At 39.9% G+C, this 18,534-nt stretch overlaps 1 protein-coding gene across 1 annotated transcript in view; it reads right to left on the bottom strand.

The window, feature by feature from the left end:
• Positions 1-3,978: 3,978 nt before the first annotated feature.
• Positions 3,979-18,534, bottom strand: part of LOC126184701 (uncharacterized) — a 47,873-nt gene continuing 33,317 nt past the window's right edge. The window contains exons 2-4 of the mRNA XM_049927213.1: positions 12,421-12,897; positions 12,212-12,304; positions 3,979-6,743 (exon numbers count right to left, since the gene is read on the bottom strand). Of these exons, the coding sequence (XP_049783170.1) occupies positions 6,493-6,743; positions 12,212-12,304; positions 12,421-12,897 (821 nt within the window). The 3' untranslated portion in view covers positions 3,979-6,492. The remainder of the gene's footprint in view (positions 6,744-12,211; positions 12,305-12,420; positions 12,898-18,534) is intronic.

The following is an 18,534-nucleotide window of genomic DNA, read 5'->3' as shown; positions in this document are numbered from 1 at the left end:
CTCTCCTTGCAGATCTAGCACTCCTGAAAGAAAGGAAACTTCCTGACAGTTTCACATGACTCTGAACATTCTGTGCATTGTACTTGTGTAGGTGTGGACTCTTAGAACACAAAAAGCATTAAAGCCACAATCTTAATTTCTTTGTTTTTTTTTTATTAATTCTGTCTGGAAACTGTATGGACTGATGGGGTATGTGCAGTGCTTGCTTTGAATTTACCAAATCTCTTCATTATATCTTCTTTGTTTCCCTTCGTTTATCATCATCTTGCATTCAAAATATTGTACTTATACCTGTTAAACTTAATCGTTCCTGATTCTGGTGTTTTAACTGTTTACTATCATTTAGGCCTCTCTTTACTTTTGTGTTTTTTCCTCTCCATAGACTGGAATCCTCTATTGAGCAGCCAACCCATTCCACTTAAGTTACAATAATCCTATCTCATTCCCAGCCATAAGAGCCACAACCACTGTGAATCAAAATTTTATCAGTTCCTTAATCACATTTCCAATGTAAGTTAAATACCAGGTGAAATCAACTGCAGCCCTGTTAAAAACTTTTCTGATTGTCTGCTGCTTCTTCTTGCCTCTCCACTTGTCTTTTAAAGCTTTTGTGTATTACTTGTACGTGCATCGGTATCTATGTCCCCCTTTGGTTTTCAATTGCATCGTGCTGCTTTTGATTGTCAGATGCTTTCTGTGTGTCTGTAAATGACATGAAATTACTATCACTTTTCTTAATTCTTTTACAAATTAACAAGCATACATCTGAATTACTTCTTGGTTAGCTACATCCATTCTGAAGATGAACTAACCACTATAGGGATATTTGTGTTGTTCTAGATGTTGTATGTCAGACTAATGGTGAAATAAATTTCAAATCTATCTGCTTGTGCATTACTGAGCGCTTGTAAAGGGGAAATACCTTAGCGCAGATTCAGTGGGGTATCTCAATTTACCTAATTCAGAAGTCCTTGTGTAGTTTTAACACCAGTGGTATCTCAGCGAAACCTGGTACCATAATCTCATTAGAACTGCACATCAGATGTGTTGCTTCAGTAACCCTCGTGCTGTTGTATGACACATTTATTGTCATAAATGAACACAAAAGGAAACATTATTTGTGAAGCTGTTATGGTGTCACTATAGTGTAAGTAGGCACTCTGCTGTTGAAATAGCATTTACCTTCTATTGAAACTTTCCACTAACTCATAACATTTTCTCCAGTCTGAGGAGCAGCGATTTAGTTGTTTAGGGACAATCCACACTGGCTTTCAGCTGCCACAGCAACTCCTTGCAGAGCTGTTCAGTTCAATGCATTCACTCTAACATCACCATGCTAATTAGTTATGGCTTTCATTTTATGAAAGAGGGCACTCACATGCCATAAATAGAGTCTCGAAAGTGTAACCATAACGTGCTAGGGAATAGTCCAATATTATGTGATACACTTACATGTTTTCGGTTTGAAGAAGGAAAACTAGTAGACAATGACCAAACTATGAACTATGTAGCTTAGCAAGAAATCCATTTTTGGTGCTGCAGCATGCCAAATGCAGTCCATAATCTCTCAGAGAATGTCATGAATTATGATACAATTTTCCCTACTCACTGAAATTCTGGTGGTGCTTTTGCTGAAAATGAGCACAAAATTGGTGTTTTATAATACAATGGTTTTCCATTTAACCTTTCACGTGTTATCTGAAGCTTGTTTGAAGTCTCATTACTGGGAAGGTCAAATATCTGCTTCTTGTAGTATCCATGCTGGCAGCTGTTGGGAGTACTCAGTTCCATTTGTGAGGTCACTTCTACGCAGTGTGGCTTGACCAGGAGGTAGATGGTTTAAATCCTGAAGGGCAACAGTTTATAGGCACTATGTGGATAGCATGGGAGAGATGATTGAGTAAACTTCCTGACTAGCCCAATTTAAATTTCACATCTCTCTATAGTGCCTTTATGGTTGATAACTTAAGGCACTGCAAATCAACAGATTGTCAGATGGACTTTGTGGTAAGGCAGCTTCCCTGGTGAACCTTTTTGCCAAGCATGTACAATCTTGTCTATTGCATGTGTCCGTAATCATGTACAAGTAATTAAATATTATTGATTAGACAAGTGAGTGTAAAATCTAGTATGTTACAAAAACTTCCCGAATTCCTCTGTTCTGATTAATATTTTCCATTGTTTTATTATATCACTTATGTAAATGCTGTGACATTTCTTGCAACAATGTTACATTTTTCTTTCTTCATTTATTTTAGAACATACCAAATTTCTTTGAGGCTATAGATAAGGTAACCTAAACCAGAAGTTTAGAAAAGAAGTTATCCAATGTGGCTATATCCAGTCTTTGGATCCATATGAGATTAAAGAAATTGCATTTTGCTCAGTGCTAATATATATAAAGAAAGTGTATGCAAAAAGGTCTAGTCCATAACAGGCACTTTGGAATTGGCAGAACATCCAGAAATGGAAGAGTTTGTAGAGACCGTTACTATCACACTATGTAAATACACTGTCCAGTCACATCAATGTGGCTATCTGTCGACAGCCTGATAACCACCTTTTGCAGCATCGGGTGCTGCAGGAAGTGTGTCAGTGAGGCTCTGGAACGTACTGACAGGGATCTGGAGCCATTCTGAATTCAGTGCCATGGCCAACTGTGCTAGATTTCTCAGTTAAGGATCCATGGCATGTACAGCTCGACTGAGATGGTCCCAGAGTCTTGACTGGGTTTAAATGGGGGGAGTTTGGTGGCCACGGGAGTTCGTTTTACTCATCCTGGTGTTCTTCAAACCATGCACATACATACCAACAGCCGATGGAGCATAAAATGTGATTAATCCGAAAAGGCCGCCTGTCTCCACTTGATGGACATACAGTAGTTGTAATTGCATGCAAATTCCTTCCTTTGTTGCCAAAGGATAGCAATCAGCATGGGCGCATGAACCAGGCACCTGCTGTGCAGGCCCATACACAGCAAAGTTTGCCAAACAGTCATTGAGGAGAAACTGTAGCCTCTTGGTTCATCTGGATGGTCAGGTACTCAACACCTGAATATCTATTTGCCCGTACACATTTCTGCATCTGTTGCTCACATCTTTCATCTATGGGCTGTAGTGGTCACAGTTGCCCCTGTGCTACTTTTAGATAATGTTATTTTGCCATGCACGTTATACTTAACCATGGCAGCACATATTGCCCATAAGCCAGTGATCATGCCCTTCTGGATGTCAGATAAATTACTCCGTTTTCACATTGCGAGAACAACTGCACTGGTGATTGGACTGTTTTCCAGAGAGATCAGACATTTTTCATGCTTAATAAGTTTATTTGATTGGCTATTGTAATATAACATTTGAAATCCTCAGAGCTGAAGATGACTACGTAGACAGAAACTGGCTATCCTAATGCTCACTGAGATCAAAGTTTAGGAATGAATGGGAAGTCTTCACATAAGTGGGGAATATTATACACAGGCTAAATCAACTCTTAGAAAATGAACACATTTAGAATTCATAGATCTTACCCAACCTATGGTGCTTTCATTTGCCTCAAGGTGAGACCTTACATCCCTAATTCAATGTGCTGTTTATAAAGTACCAACATTATAGAAACATCATTCATCGACTTTTGTGAAAAAAGGAAAAATAACCACACTCTGGTTTACCAGTTGATAACTAGGAATTCGAGTGGAAAGATTTGGGATCCGGTCACCCTAATGGACGGTCCTAATTCATTCACAACATAAGTAGTTTAAAAACTGGAACAAAATACGGATGCACATTTAGAACAATGGAATAGTTTACACAAGTTTTATGAAAAAATTTACATTAAAAAATGCTTCATGTGAAATATTTTTAGACTGATCCTTATTTTTCAATTAAGTAACATGTGTCTTCCTTGCTACAAATGAATTCTCTACATCTTACCAAAACAGAGAGGTGAAAAATCTCCATACAACAAAGACTATGAAAGGAGTGTCTTTAAGCAAATTTTAATAGACATCATAAATATGGCGCAGCTCGAGACAACTGCACCAAAATTTAAATTGTTCCGATACAGCACACGAATGTAAGGTACATTTTTTAAAGGTGTATTCTTGTGTAGAATAATAGTAAATATAACTTTTCACAGTCTACATAACCATGCATCATAGCAGTTTACAATTCAGTTACATCAATAATGTTCTGTGCAAACATTTCTAAGTAGTATCATACAGCATTATCACAAAAAGAAATCTATCACAGAATGATAATGGCACCATGGAATCAATACATCACCAGCAGAAAGCATAACAATTCTAGTGATACACACAACAGGATTATTTACATAAAATAAATAAACTACAGACTGCATGTGGATGCAGATAAAATGCTTATACAGAATAAAAACATAAGATTCAGTCACTGTGTTATTCCCTGTTAGAGGAGCACATGATGAACAAGGAATGCTATTCAGTGAACATTGAGACTGGATTCACTGGAAACTCCATAGTTTAACTACTAGGTCAGAATGAACAACCTCCTAAAACTATTGTTCACAACCTTTGTTTCTCAAAGACTAAACAACAGTCAATATTATATGGGTGAAAGTGGCTTGAAAGGTGTTTAGTTCTTCAGCAACACAAGCATCACATCACAATACAATCTGTGAGTACATAAAAGAGAGCACAAACAGTTACAGCAAAAATTTCTAAAGATGATGTAATACAGGGTGTTTCAAAACTTGATGGTAAAACTTCAGGAATGGATACCTCATAGCAAGAAGGAAGAAAAATGTCTATTAAGCATCAACTCCAAAATGCATACCTTAAGGCCGATGAGCACTTTTTCCAATTGAAGACAGATGTTTCACAGTACTGAATATAAACAAGTTGGTTGGCTGTTTGGGGAAGGAGACCAGACAGCGTGGTCATCGGTCTCATCGGATTAGGGAACGAAGTCGACCGCGCCCTTTCAGAGGAACCATCCCAGCCTTTGCCTGGAATGATTTAGGGAAATCACGGAAAACCTAAATCAGGATGGCCGGACGCGGGATTGAACCGTCGTCCTCCCGAATGCGAGTCCAGTGTCTAACCACTGCGCCACCTCGCTCGGTTACAAACAAGTGCTCCTATCTCTTAAGGTATGTATTTTAGAGCCCATGTTCACCAGACTTTTTTCTTCTTGTTTTACTGTAGAGTTTTAAAACAACCTGTATCATTAGTGGGAAAGATTCAACTTGGGTAATTACTGAAGCAGATGTACTATTCAGTATGACAAAGTCCTATTAACACTATATAAAATTAAAATAAAAAGTTAAAAACAGCAAATTGTCTGTGAAACTTCTCTACTCCATGACTGACAGTATCTTTTAAGAGTGCCTATATGCACTCTTTTGAAGTCACATTAGCCATGGCTTACAACTGGGGGGGTGGGGGGTGCCAAGCATCAGGGGCCGCTGCATACCTGTCCTTACTTGGCTAGGAATAATGAAAGTTCTCAGTCAATATGTAGGAATTTCGTGAATGAAAACCAGAATACCTTTAATACTGAGAATGAAGTCACCCTTTACAATACTAATATGAAAGTAGACAAACACCCCAACCTATTGATTATTTAAAATATGGAACAATTTCCTCACGTGCTCAACTCTATAACGCAGTTTTGGTACTGGATATGTTCAGAGCAAAAACTTACAGAGATTACCATCTTACATCATCGTATAAAATTTGTGAATTTCGTCATTCTGAAGTTGAATGAGTGTGTAAATAAATCCGATATTGTTATCAAGTATTGACAATTGCAAATATTCTGTACTTCAAGATATAACATTTTAATGTGTAAACCATTAAATTTTTATTTGTAGAGTTCTTGTGTTACACACGTACCTCATTAATTTAATGTATTCTTAATATTGTAAAACTGGGACATTTGTCTTGCCATGGAGAGTAAATGATTAAGGTTTCGTAATAATTAGTCGTAAAACCATCTGAATTTTTGGTGACTTCTGTATTAATTTCTTTCAAAATATGTGAAAACATTAATATCTGTTATTTATTCTCAATGCGTTAAGCAACTGCTGTATCAAACATGAAAAAAAATTTAATTTTCTATGCTACAAATAAACTTTAATATTTCCCTTAAATCATCCCTCCCTCCCTCACTTGCATTTACAGTTCAAGACATAGTAGCAAATACTGGCTCACCTAGTCACGCAATAAAATTATATATTAGTCTCACGAGAAGCAATAATTCATTCTGCTTTGGCTTAATAGAAATTTACTTAAAATGGTAACATCAATAATCAAACATTTCGTAACAAATCATTTAGCACCAACAAAACTAAAGCTCTCATGTGTTAATATAAAATTAACTTCAAAATTTCAAAACAACAGTCACTTAAACATGTAAACATTATCTAAAACTACAATCCTTTGACAATACGAACAAGTCATGATATTTTCAGTAACAAAAATCCACTACATACATCTAAAAGAAAAGTTATTATGCATTAAATCAGAATTACAGATGGGTGGTGGGTGCCTAAGCCATTCTTTTTTTTTGAATCCTCAACAGATGATGATCCAATAGTAAAACATCCAAGATCATAATGTGCAATAATGATAAATTTCATACGAGCTTCTAGACGTGCACAAGCATGAAATGTACGACTCTTTGCGTCTATGTCATACAGCCGTATACATATATCTGCCAATTCCTTCACGTAAGGGAATCCCGCACATACCGGAGGAGGATTTCTTACTAAAACAAATAAAAAAAAATAAGACAAACAAATCATTCAGATTACAAATTTATATAGATTATTACAGTAAATAACACACACACACACACACACACACACACACACACACACACAAACGAGGGCGGAGGGTGAGCGGCGAGGGAGCATGGGGGGGAAGAGGGGAGAGGAAGGGAAGGAGGGACAATTTAATTATGAACCAATTAACAACTGTCAGTGTTTGCTATCTTTATCAACTTTATCTGATCTAAAATTTGTAACAGAAGCACACTTAGATCTTAACATGTTTGCAATGGAAACCTTTGAAAGCGTAGTCAAATGAGTATACGAAGGTTGTAGTTGGGAAAGTGAATGATTGACTTTGGTTTATTGGGAGAGTTTTAAGAAAGTGTGATTCACCCATAAAGGAGACCATGTGTAGGACACTACAGCAAAACACATTCTTGAGAACTGCTTGAGTATTTGGAATCTACACCAGGTTGTGTTAAAGGAAGACATCGAAGAAATTCAGATGTGGCCTGTTGGATTTGTTACTGGCATGTTCAAACAATATGCAAGTATTAAAGAGGTGCTTTGGGAACTCAAATGGGAATCCTGGGAGGGAAGGCGACTTTCTTTTCAAGGAACACTACAGAGAAAATTTAAGAACCAGCATTTGAAGTTGACTGCAGAAGGATTCCACTGTCACCATTGTACATTTTGCGTGCAGACCACAAAAACAGAAATTAGGGCTTATATAGAGGCAGACAAACAGTAATTTTTTTCCATTGATATATCACACAAGGGTCATGAGAATAAGAAGAGATTAGGTTGCATGCAGAGGCAGATGTAACAATGGGACAGCCATCCTGTAAACACATTAAAATCTATGATCTCACATTAGAAAATCTGCTCCACTCTATTCCTAAAACCTCATAAATGGAAAAAAAAAAACACTATGTCAAGAGATGGAGTCACGGACACATCAACAGTAAGAAATACCCGTATACTGCAGCACTTAGTATAGTGATTACGTAGTTTGGTGGTGTAGTCAACACACATAAACAACAGTGTGATGGCCCAAGTCCCAGTTTCAACAGTTATTTTTTGTTTTACTGCTTGGTTTTGTTTAATGAAATTGAGAGAATGATAATTCACAGTTCTTAATGAGAATTCTCCAACCTACAAAAGGGCACAGTATGTGGTTTTCTTACCACTCAATATCCTGTCCAATAGCCTTGCTGACAAAAATTCAGAAGTTTTAGCGTAACAGGTGTTTATCACGAGCAAGAAATTATGTAAGGACACAATAGAGAGCATAACACTATGGCTCAACAAGCTCTTCTGTCAGGTTGTGGCTGTGAGTGCATCAGGAATGCAGAAGCACACCCACAGGCCATAAGAAAGCTAAACACATCTCTTCTTGATGGTCCAAAAGTGCATGAGCCTCACCAATCCCAGATTGAGAAGAATCTATCTACCATAGATGTTATGGAGGCAGGATGCATTGACACAGATCATTGTGATCCCCCGCACGAAAACAGAAGTGATAGCCCCATAGCCAAAGGACAAGTCCGCCAGCAACAGCATCTCCGTCAGCAACAACAATGCCTAGACGCAGATGAAGCCATGAAGTAGTTGTTTCCAGCTGACATGGGATGTTATAAGTGTACATTACACAGGCACTCTTGTGGTAATGGAGGCGAAGCAACAAATTCAATCTTGAGGGTATTTTTGTTCTGTCATTCAAACTACAAAAATGCGTGTTTTTTTCACCAGACACATTTGGCTTTATTGAAGTAAAGCATCATCAGTGGTCTGTAATTAAGTTTGCATTTTGATTTGACTTTAGATTAAAAAACAGTTCATTAAGAATATGTTGATTTGTACTTACAGTGATCTTTACTTGATTTCTTGCTTACATTGGGAAACGCCGTCTGCCATCACATTGTTGTTTTTCTGCATTAGACAGTGATAATTTTGGTCTAATTTTTAGTTGCTCTGCAGCACTACACATTTATTCTGTTTTTCACAACATACATCTGTATTCCACTTGTTTTTGTACTTCTCAGTATGTGTTGTGTTTTGCAGTGTTGCCAACATAATCTTTCCACTACTTTGTTTTTGTCTTTGAACTTCAACTCCCCCCCCCCCCCCTCCTTTATTGTTAGATTACTGAATGCGTGTAATTCTATTTAATTATGTTTTTGTGTATTTATATACTGTGCAAGAGTAGGGATGGTATAGTGATGGGGATGTATGTGGCTCATCATTAGCACCTAAAATGAAGTTACTGACATTCGATCTAGTTGGTACTATATCTCAGCCAACAGATTTTAATGACATGGCAACAGTGCACAGAAACAATACAGAACTGAAGTATCTGCTGCAATGAACAGTGACACTTCACTTGCAGCACACGTCACTGCCAGGTGCTGTTGTAGCTGTGTACAGTGACAAAGCCACAGGATTTACCATATTTTTTTTATTTTATCTATTTGCTGTACAAAAGCAGCATCAATCAATAGGCAGGCCTCAGGACCAGATGAGATACCTGTAAGAATCAACAGACATTTATATAAAAGAACATACTCCCCTTCTAGCAGCAGTTCACTGCAGGCAGCTGGAGCAACGACGGGTACCTAGTGACTGGAAAATAGTGCAGGTCATTCCTGTTTTCAAGAAGGGTCATAGAACGGGTGTATATAATTATAGGCCTATATGGTTGCCCTCAATATGTTGTAAAATTATTGGACATGTTTATCCTAATGTATTATGAAGTTTTCTGGGGAAAAATCTTATTTATAAAAATCAATACGGATTTTGCAAACAGAGATCTTGCAAAACTCAGCTCACTCTGTTCCTCCATGAGATCCACAGCGCTGCAGACATCGGCACTCAGGTTAATGCTGTGTTCCTCATGTTCAGGAAGGCATCTGATACTGTCCACACCCCTGGTTAGTGAAAAAAAATACGAGCTTACTAAGTATCTGACCAGATTTGGAACTGGATTCAAGACATCCTCGCAAAAAGAGCTCCCACATCATTCTTAATAGAACAAACTCAACAGATGTACATGTAATTTCAAGATTACCCCAAAGAAGAGTGATATGATTGGTACGATTTATATTGTCTACACACAGAGATGAGAACGGTCATGGGATAGCAATATACACATATACAGATTGCAGTACTATCATGTACACAAGCTATAAAAGGACATTGTATTGGCAGAGCTGTCATTTAACTCAGGTGGCTCATGTGAAAATGTTTCGAACACCACTACAGCTGCACGATGGAAATTAACAGACTTTGAACACGAAATGGTAGTTGGATTTAGACGCACGAGACATTCCAGTTCAGGAATTGTTAGGCAACTCAATATTTCGTGATCAACAGTGTGCCGAGAATATCAAATTTCAGGCATTACCTCTCACCATGGAGATCACAGTGACCGATGGCCTTCACTTAATGGCCTTGAGAAGTGGAGTTTCCATAGAGTTGTCAGTCCTAATAGACAAGCAACGCTGTGGGAAATTACCACAGAAATCAATGTGGGACATATGATGAACATATCTGTTAGGACAGTGCAGACAAATCAGGTATTAATGGGCTATGGCAGCAGGCAATCAATGCAGATGACTTTGCTAATAGCAGAACATCAACTGCAGGGCCTCTACTGGGCTCATGACCGGAGCTGCTGGACCCCTAAACAACTGGAGGCCTGGTTGGCCAAGTCTCAGTGTCAGTTGGTAAGAGATGATGGTAGGATTTGAGTGTGGCGCAGACCCCACAAGATATTGACCCAAGTTTTCAACAAGGCACTGTGCAAGCTGATGATGGCTCCACAATGGTGTGGTCTTTTTTTACATATAATGTACTGGGTCCTCGGCTATGTTGAGCTACATTGAGACAATTTTCAGCCATTCATTGATGGAGAAATGACAATGGAATTTTTATGGATGAGAATGCACCATATCAAAGTCACAATTGTTTGCAATTGGTTTGAAAATCATTCTGGACAATTAAAGCGAATGATTTTCCCACCCAAATCACCTGACATGATAAAACATTTATGGGACATAATCGAAAGGCTAGTTTGTGCACAAAATCCTGCATTGGCAACACTTTCGCAATTATGGATGGCTATACAGACACCACAGCTTAATATTCTGCAGGGGATTTCTGACAACTTGTTGAGTCCATGACACATTAAGCTCCCACACTACATTGGGCGAAAGGAGATCCGACAATATTAGGAGGTATCACACAACCTTTCTCACTTCAATGTAAATGATGTAGCACAATGAGTTAGAGGCTCTTTACTGTTGTTTGCTTATGATGCAATGACAGAAGACAGTAACTATTTGCAGAAGGACCTACAGAGGATTAATTAGAAGCGCAGGAATAAGCAGCTGACCATGAACATAATAAATAAGTGCAGCATATTACATATACATAGGTAAAGAAATCAACTACTGTACAACTACACTATTTATGACAAATTGCTAGAAACAGCAACTACTGTAAAATATCAAGGAGTATCTATCCAGAGCAATCTTAAATGGAATGGCCACATAAAACACACAGCAAGAACAGCAGCTGCCAGACTGAGATCCATAGGAAAAATCTTAAGGAAATGTAATTCATCCACTAAAGAAATGGCTTAAAAGGCACTTTTTCAACCGATTCTTAAGTACTGTTCCTCAATCTGGGACCTTTACCAGGTGAAACTGATAGAAGAGAGAGAGAAGCCCCAACAAAGAGTGCTGTGTTTTGTCAAGGGATTGTTTAGTCTGCGCAAAAGAGTTACAGTGATACTCAGCACACTCCAGTGACAGGCCCTACAGAAGAGGCATAGTCCATCATGGAGGTGTTTACGGTTGAAATTTCAAGAGAGTACTTTCTGGGAAGAGCTGGCCAATGTATTACTTCCTCTTCATCCATCTTACAAAATGCCCACAAGAATATTCGAGAAAATACAGCTAATACGTAAGCCTACCAACAATCATTCTTCCCACACACCATTTGCAAATGGAAGGGGAATGTTGGGTGGGGGGGGATCAGTTAGTGGTATCAGAAGTACCTTCTGCCACACACCGTCACATGGCTTGTGGAGTATTATTGTAGATGCAGAAACAGGCATTAAAGCCCACTGTTTGAACTCTTTAAGTGTGAGCTGACCAGAGGTGGTTATCGTGTGAACTGACTGACTGTTATACAAGGATCTACAACTTAATGTGAAATACCAACAACAGGGCAACACTTCCTTTACCACAAACACAAAGCATTGCCAGAGCACTGTTTAAATCTAACAAACATTTAAAACAAAGTGAATGGTTCAGTATTCTCTCTCAAAATGAATGTGTGTAATTTTAGAGTAACAGAATGCAAATGGATGTACGCACGTGTTTCCAACAGCAACAAATGACACTACACAAAATTTTTACTTCTACAAATAAAAATTTCTAGATACACAAAAAAGATTTACCTGATACAGTTTCATTGTAAAGTGTGTGGTTGTTTAGTGTAACAGTGAAAGAAATGCCATAATCTTCTGACAGGTACGTCACATTTACACAAACTGAAAAAAAAAAGAAGGTTGTACTTACATGAGTGTTAAATCACAAAAAACTAAATGTCAATAAAAAAGTAAACATGTAAAGTTTCACTTGGAGAGAGCCACAATGGATTATGTACCTGTGCTATTCAAATGTATTTCTGGTTCTTCTGCATGGACACAACATCCACAGGTCTGATGATAACACACACATTTGTCACTACTAAACTTGGGCATTAGAGCTTTCACAACTTCCTGAGTCTCCACTAGTTTACTCTGCGCCCAACCATCAACCTCATTTAATGTTTCTTTTGCCCATTTTTCTCCAATCTCTTTCTCATTCTTTACCCATTTTTCAGCTTCATTGTAGTTTTCTTTGGTCCATTTTTCTACAGTCTTTGCCTCATTCTGTATCCACTCTTCAGCTCCATCCAACTTTTCTTTTGCCCATTTTTCTCCCATTTTTGTCTCATCTTGAACCCATTCTACAGTTTCATTAGAATTTTCTTTTGCCCATTTTTCTATCATATTGTCTTCATTTTGCACCCATTCTTCTGTTTCATGAGCATTTTCTCTTGCCCAATCTTCAATTCTGTTCACTTCATTTTCAAAGTTTCCTAGACAGTTGTGGAAAAGAGAAACATTTAGTGAAGTAAATGCATATAAATAATAATTATTAAGAGCACTTAACACTTAAAAAGACATACAAATTGAATGATAAAGTTAAAAGGAAAATCTGAAAAATAAGAAATAAAATGTCACTCAACTAATACTAAAATGACTTTACTGTTAGTCTTCATACACAGGCAAGTTTACAGCTGTAGTTGGCCTTCTGTATTTTACTGAAATAAGATCAAATTGTTATCATTCAAAAAAGGGAAAAACAACAACAACAATACAGAATGAGTGTATATAAATATAATAACAGATAGTCTCTGATAGAATACAAATAATGGAAGGAGTAAAAGTAACAAATTGCTATGCAGCTGAGGCCTTGCATCAGCAAGGGCAGGGCTTATTAATGTGACATCCATGAGTTTGCTCTGGCACAGCCACAGATGGGTAGATGTACATAGCACACTATAACACACAGTTGACTGGGAAGGGGAAGAGAACACAGGAAGAGGGGGGCTGTGCAGATAAGGGTGCGAGAGCAGAATGAGTGATGTCGGAGTCTTGGGAACAGCGGTGGGGGTACACATGAGACAGGGCCTAGCAGAAATGGTCAGAAGTATCACATGATTGAAGGATGTTTTGTAAGGAGAATTTCCATTTATGTATTTCAGAAAAACTGGTAGTGGGTTGTGGGGGTGGGAAGAATCCAGGTGGCAATGTCATGAATGAGCTTCTTACGTCAAGCTGGCTGTGCTCAGCAGCGCGTCTCATCACTGGCTGGTCAACTCTTTTCTTGGCCACAGTTTGGTGCTTGCCTTTCATTTGAGTGGAGATGGTATGTGACTTGCCTGCTTTCACATGTGTCACTGCCTCTGATATAGTAGGATATATCTGTGATGAGACTCTAGTAGAATATGCTTGGTGTGTGCACTGGACAAGTCTTGCTCCTAGGTCTTCCACCATACAGGTGTTGGGAACAGATGTAGCACAAGGATTGACAAAGACGTTTTGTAGATTGGGTGGTTGGCTGAATATTAGTCTGGGAGGGATGGGAAGGATTTGGGAAGGAGGGGGGGAGGGGTAGGGTGTTCCTCATTTCTGGGCATGACAAGTAGTTGAAGCCCTAGTACAGGATATGGTAAAATTGAGAGCGTCTATACGATGATATGTGATGGTGGGGATGCCCTTTGGCAGCTGGATCACAAGGATGGTTGAAGGTTTAGGGGCATGTGAGGATGTGGTGCAGAAAATCTGTTTCTGTGCAAGGGATTTTTTTCCCCTTTTTTTGGGGTGTGTGTGTGTGTGTGTGTGGGGGGGGGGGGGGGGGGGAGGGGAGATTAGTATTGTCCATGAAGGCCTGCAATATAATGGGCATGGGATTGCTTGTCACAGCAGATGCACCGTCCATGGGTGGCCAGACTGTATGAGAGGGAATTTATAGGGTGGAAGGGGTTGCAGCTATGAAAATGCAGGTACTGTTTATTGTAAGTGGTATAATACCACAGTATGCAGTCCACCTAAAAATGAATTAACGTCTCTAAAAAGTATAATCATGGAAGTTGAACAAATAAATATAAGTATAGGGAAGGTTACTGAAAAACCTAGTTTAAAACATAATTGCAGGTTACTATAATGGGCAAAACAAATAATTACTTTTTCTTTCAGGCAAAATTTTGCTTAGCTTCTATTGCCCACATTCACAAGAGATGTTACATTGTAGAACATATCTTATGTACAAATATTTGCACACACTTGACAAACAGTGTGTTTGCCTTTTACAAATATTACCTTCAGCAGTTCCTTCATTTCATGATTTTTACATACATCAAGGATAGCTATGATACCTCTTAAATCTACTGTGAAAAGTTATTTTCACTGTGTGTCAACATTTGAATGTCTTTGGAAAGACCACTCAATATTATAACCAAGACAAAGGCAGATCGAATAGGGGGCAGTGAAAGTACTTTGCTGCCTAATATTGTATTTGTGAAAGCTGACAATTTTTAAACTGAACGGATTGGTTGGTTTAAAAGGGGAGGGGGGGAACCAAACTGCTAGATCATCGGCCCTTGTTCTGAATAAACCAATGCCACAATGGTGATAAGAAAACAAAATGAAAATTAAAACACAAAACAAAAGAGAAGAAAAACCACAAGAACGATGAAAGGGAAACAAACACTCAAATGGACAAAATGGGACACTAAAACCACAGAGACGGAAGGAGATTAAAACAAGAAAGCATGTTACATGGCTGGCTGACCTTAAGAATAAGAAGAAGTCAACCAGCCACTCTACAACACATTAAAACCTCCACCATGGAAGCTCTAGGGTGGGGGACACAGGGGCATAGGACATGTGCTAAAACTTAGATCAAATGATAAAACCCACCCTCACGAATAAAATGTAAAACCAAACCAGCTGATGAGGCATTGTCACATAAAATTAGCGGCAATGAATCCGGTAACCTAAGATTTTGTCGCAGGGCAGTCAAAGTAGGACAGCGTACCAGAATATGGACCACTATCAACCGGGTGCTGCACCGACACTGAGGTGGGTCCTTACGGCGAAGGAGGCAGCCGCGGGTCACCCAAGTGTGGCCAATGCGGAGCCGGCAGAGAATACACAGAATCCCTGAGAGAGGCCCCAATGGAGGACTTCCGCACATTCGTAGTCCCCCTAACGGCACGCAGTTTGTTGTGCATACCAAGATTATGCCATTCCGTCTCCCAAAGCTGACAAACCTTGCAGCATAATAATGATCGCAGGTCAGTTACGGGGATGCTGATCTCCAGAAGTGGTTTCCATGTACCCTGTTTCGCCCAACCTGTTGGCAAGTTCATTTCCTGGGATTCCGACATGGCCTGGGGTCCACACAAACACCATGGAACAACCGGACCGTTCCAGGGCACACAGGGACTCCTGGATCGTCGCTACCAAAGGATGGCGAGGGTAGCCCTAGTCGATAGCTTGTAGGCTGCTCAAGGAGTCAGTAAACAAGAGAAATGACTTGGCAGGGCATGAGCAGATGTGCTCAAGAGTACGAGATATGGCCACCAGCTCTGCAGTGAAACCACTGCAGCCATCTGGCAAGGAGTGCTGTTCAATATGTCCTCCATGAACATATGCAAAGCCAACATGACCATCAGCCACCGAGCCATCGGTGCAAACCACTTCATGGCCCGGTACATGTCGAGAATTTAGAGAAGTTACAGCGGAGAGCCGCAGGGTTAACGGAGTCCTTAGGGCCATGTGAAAGGTCCAGGCAAAGCTTCGGCCTAGGTTTACACCATGGAGGTGTATGCGAATGGACCTTGAGGAGAGGTGGGAAAGGGAAGGACTCCAGTTCAGAGAGACGGGACTGGAAGCAAACCACAATCACGAGCCCTCACTTGGGCCACCGATGCAGGAGATGAACTGCTGTGGGTGGGAAAAGGAGAGAGTAATTCGGATGTGCATGAGAACTAAGAATGTGTGCAACATAACTGGTGAGCAGTGTGCACGTCGGATCTGCAATGAAAGGGCTCCGGCCTCCACCAGGACACAGGGCACCAGACTCTTTCGAAAAGCTCCCGTCACTAGGCGAACGCCGCAGTGGTGCAATGGGTCGAGTAAATTCAACGATAAGGACACCGCCAAACTGTAAACCAGACTCCCATAGTCAAGGCAGGATTGAACAAGGCCTGTGTAGAGCTGCAGCAGTGTAGAGCAACCTGCACCCCCAGTTGGTGTTGCTCAGGCAGCAGAGGGCATTTAGGTGCCGACAGCACTTCCGATTAAGTTGATGAAGGTGAGGTAACCAAGTCAATCGGGCACCAAAACAAGTCCTAAGAAATGATATGTCTCTACTACAGTGAGTGGACCATCATTAAGCTTGTTCCGGATGAACAGTACAACACCAACAGAAGTGCATAACACACGACTTTGTGGCTGAAAACTGGAAGCCGTGGGCTGTAGCCAATGACTGTGCATTGTGAATGACTCCCTGTAAGCAGTGCTCAGCAACACCAGTATTGGAGGAGCAATACAAAATGGAGAAGTCATCCGCATACAGAGAAGGTGAGACCGACAGCCCTACAGCTGCTGCTAGGCCGTTAATAGCCACTAAAAATAGACACACACTCAATACGGAGCCCTGCGGAACACCTTTCTCCTGAATACGGGGAGAACTATGGTAGGCACCAACTTGGACACAAAGTACAGAGCAATAGGAAGTAGGTACAGAAAGCTGGCTAAAGCCTGAAGTAAGTTCTGCAGAAATTTTTACGAAGTCTCAGACGGTGTTCAGGAAAGATAGATTAGGCAGAATTGGTGGTGGAGTGTTTGTGTCTGTCAGTAGTGGTTTATCTTTTAGTGAAGTCTAAGTAGATACTCCGTGCGAATTGGTATGGGTGGAGGTTATACTTAACAGCCGAACTAAGTTAATAACTGGCTCCTTCTACTGACCCCCAGACTCCGATGATATAGTTGCAGAAGAGTTCAGAGAAAATTTGAGTCTCTTAACAAATAAATGCCTCACTCATACGGTTATAGTTGGTGGGGACTTCAACCTTCCCTCGATATGTTGGCAAAAATACTTGTTCAAAACCCGTGGTAGGCAGAAAACATCTTCCAAGATTGTCCTAAATGCTTTCTCCGAAAATTATTTCGAGCAGTTAGTCCATGAACCCACGTGAATTGTAAATAGGTGCGAAAACACACTTGACCTCTTAGCCACAAACAATCCAGAGCTAATAGAGAGCATCATGACTGATACAGGGATTAGTGATCACAAGGTGGTTGTAGCTAGGCTCAATACAGTTTCTTCCAAATCCACCAGAAACAAACGTAAAATAATTTTATTTAAAAAAGCGGATAAAGTGTCACTAGAAGCCTTCCTAAGAGACAATCTCCATTCCTTCCGAACTGACTATGCAAATGTAGACGAGATGTGGCTCGAATTCAAAGATATAGCAGCAACAGCAATTGAGAGATTCATACCTCATAAATTGGTAAGAGATTGAACTGATCCCCCATGGTACAATAAACAGGTCCGAACGCTGTTGCAGAGGCAACGGAAAAAGCATGCGAAGTTCAGAAGAAAGCGAAATCCTGAAGGTTGGCTAGAATTTACAGACGTGCGAAATTTGGCACGGACTTCAATGCAAGATGCCTTTAATAGGTTCCACAACGAAACATTGTCTCGAAATTTGGTAGAAAATCCGAAGAAATTCTGGTCGTATGTAAAGTACACAAGCGGCAAGACGCAGTCAATACCTTCGCTGTGCAGTGCCGATGGTACTGTTACCGACGACTGTGCCGCTAAAACGGAGTTATTGAACGCCATTTTCCGAAATTCCTTCACCAGGGAAGACGAACGGAATATTCCAGAATTTGAAACACAAACAGCTGCTAGCATGAGCTTCTTAGAAGTAGATACCTTAGGGGTTGTGAAGCAACTCAAATCACTTGATATGGGTCTTCAGGTCCAGATTGTATACCGATTAAGTTCCTTTCAAAATATTCTGATACAATAGCTCCCTACTTAGCTATCATATACAACCGCTCGCTCACCGATAGATCTGTACCTACAGATTAGAAAATTGCGCAGGTCGCACTAGTGTTTAAGAAGGGTAGTAGGAGTAATCCATCGAACTACAGAC

This window comes from Schistocerca cancellata, chromosome 4 (assembly GCF_023864275.1).
Source record: "Schistocerca cancellata isolate TAMUIC-IGC-003103 chromosome 4, iqSchCanc2.1, whole genome shotgun sequence".
Taxonomy (NCBI): domain Eukaryota; kingdom Metazoa; phylum Arthropoda; class Insecta; order Orthoptera; family Acrididae; genus Schistocerca; species Schistocerca cancellata.
Note: the sequence above shows the minus strand (reverse complement) of the source record. Positions and strands in the feature narration are given on the sequence as shown.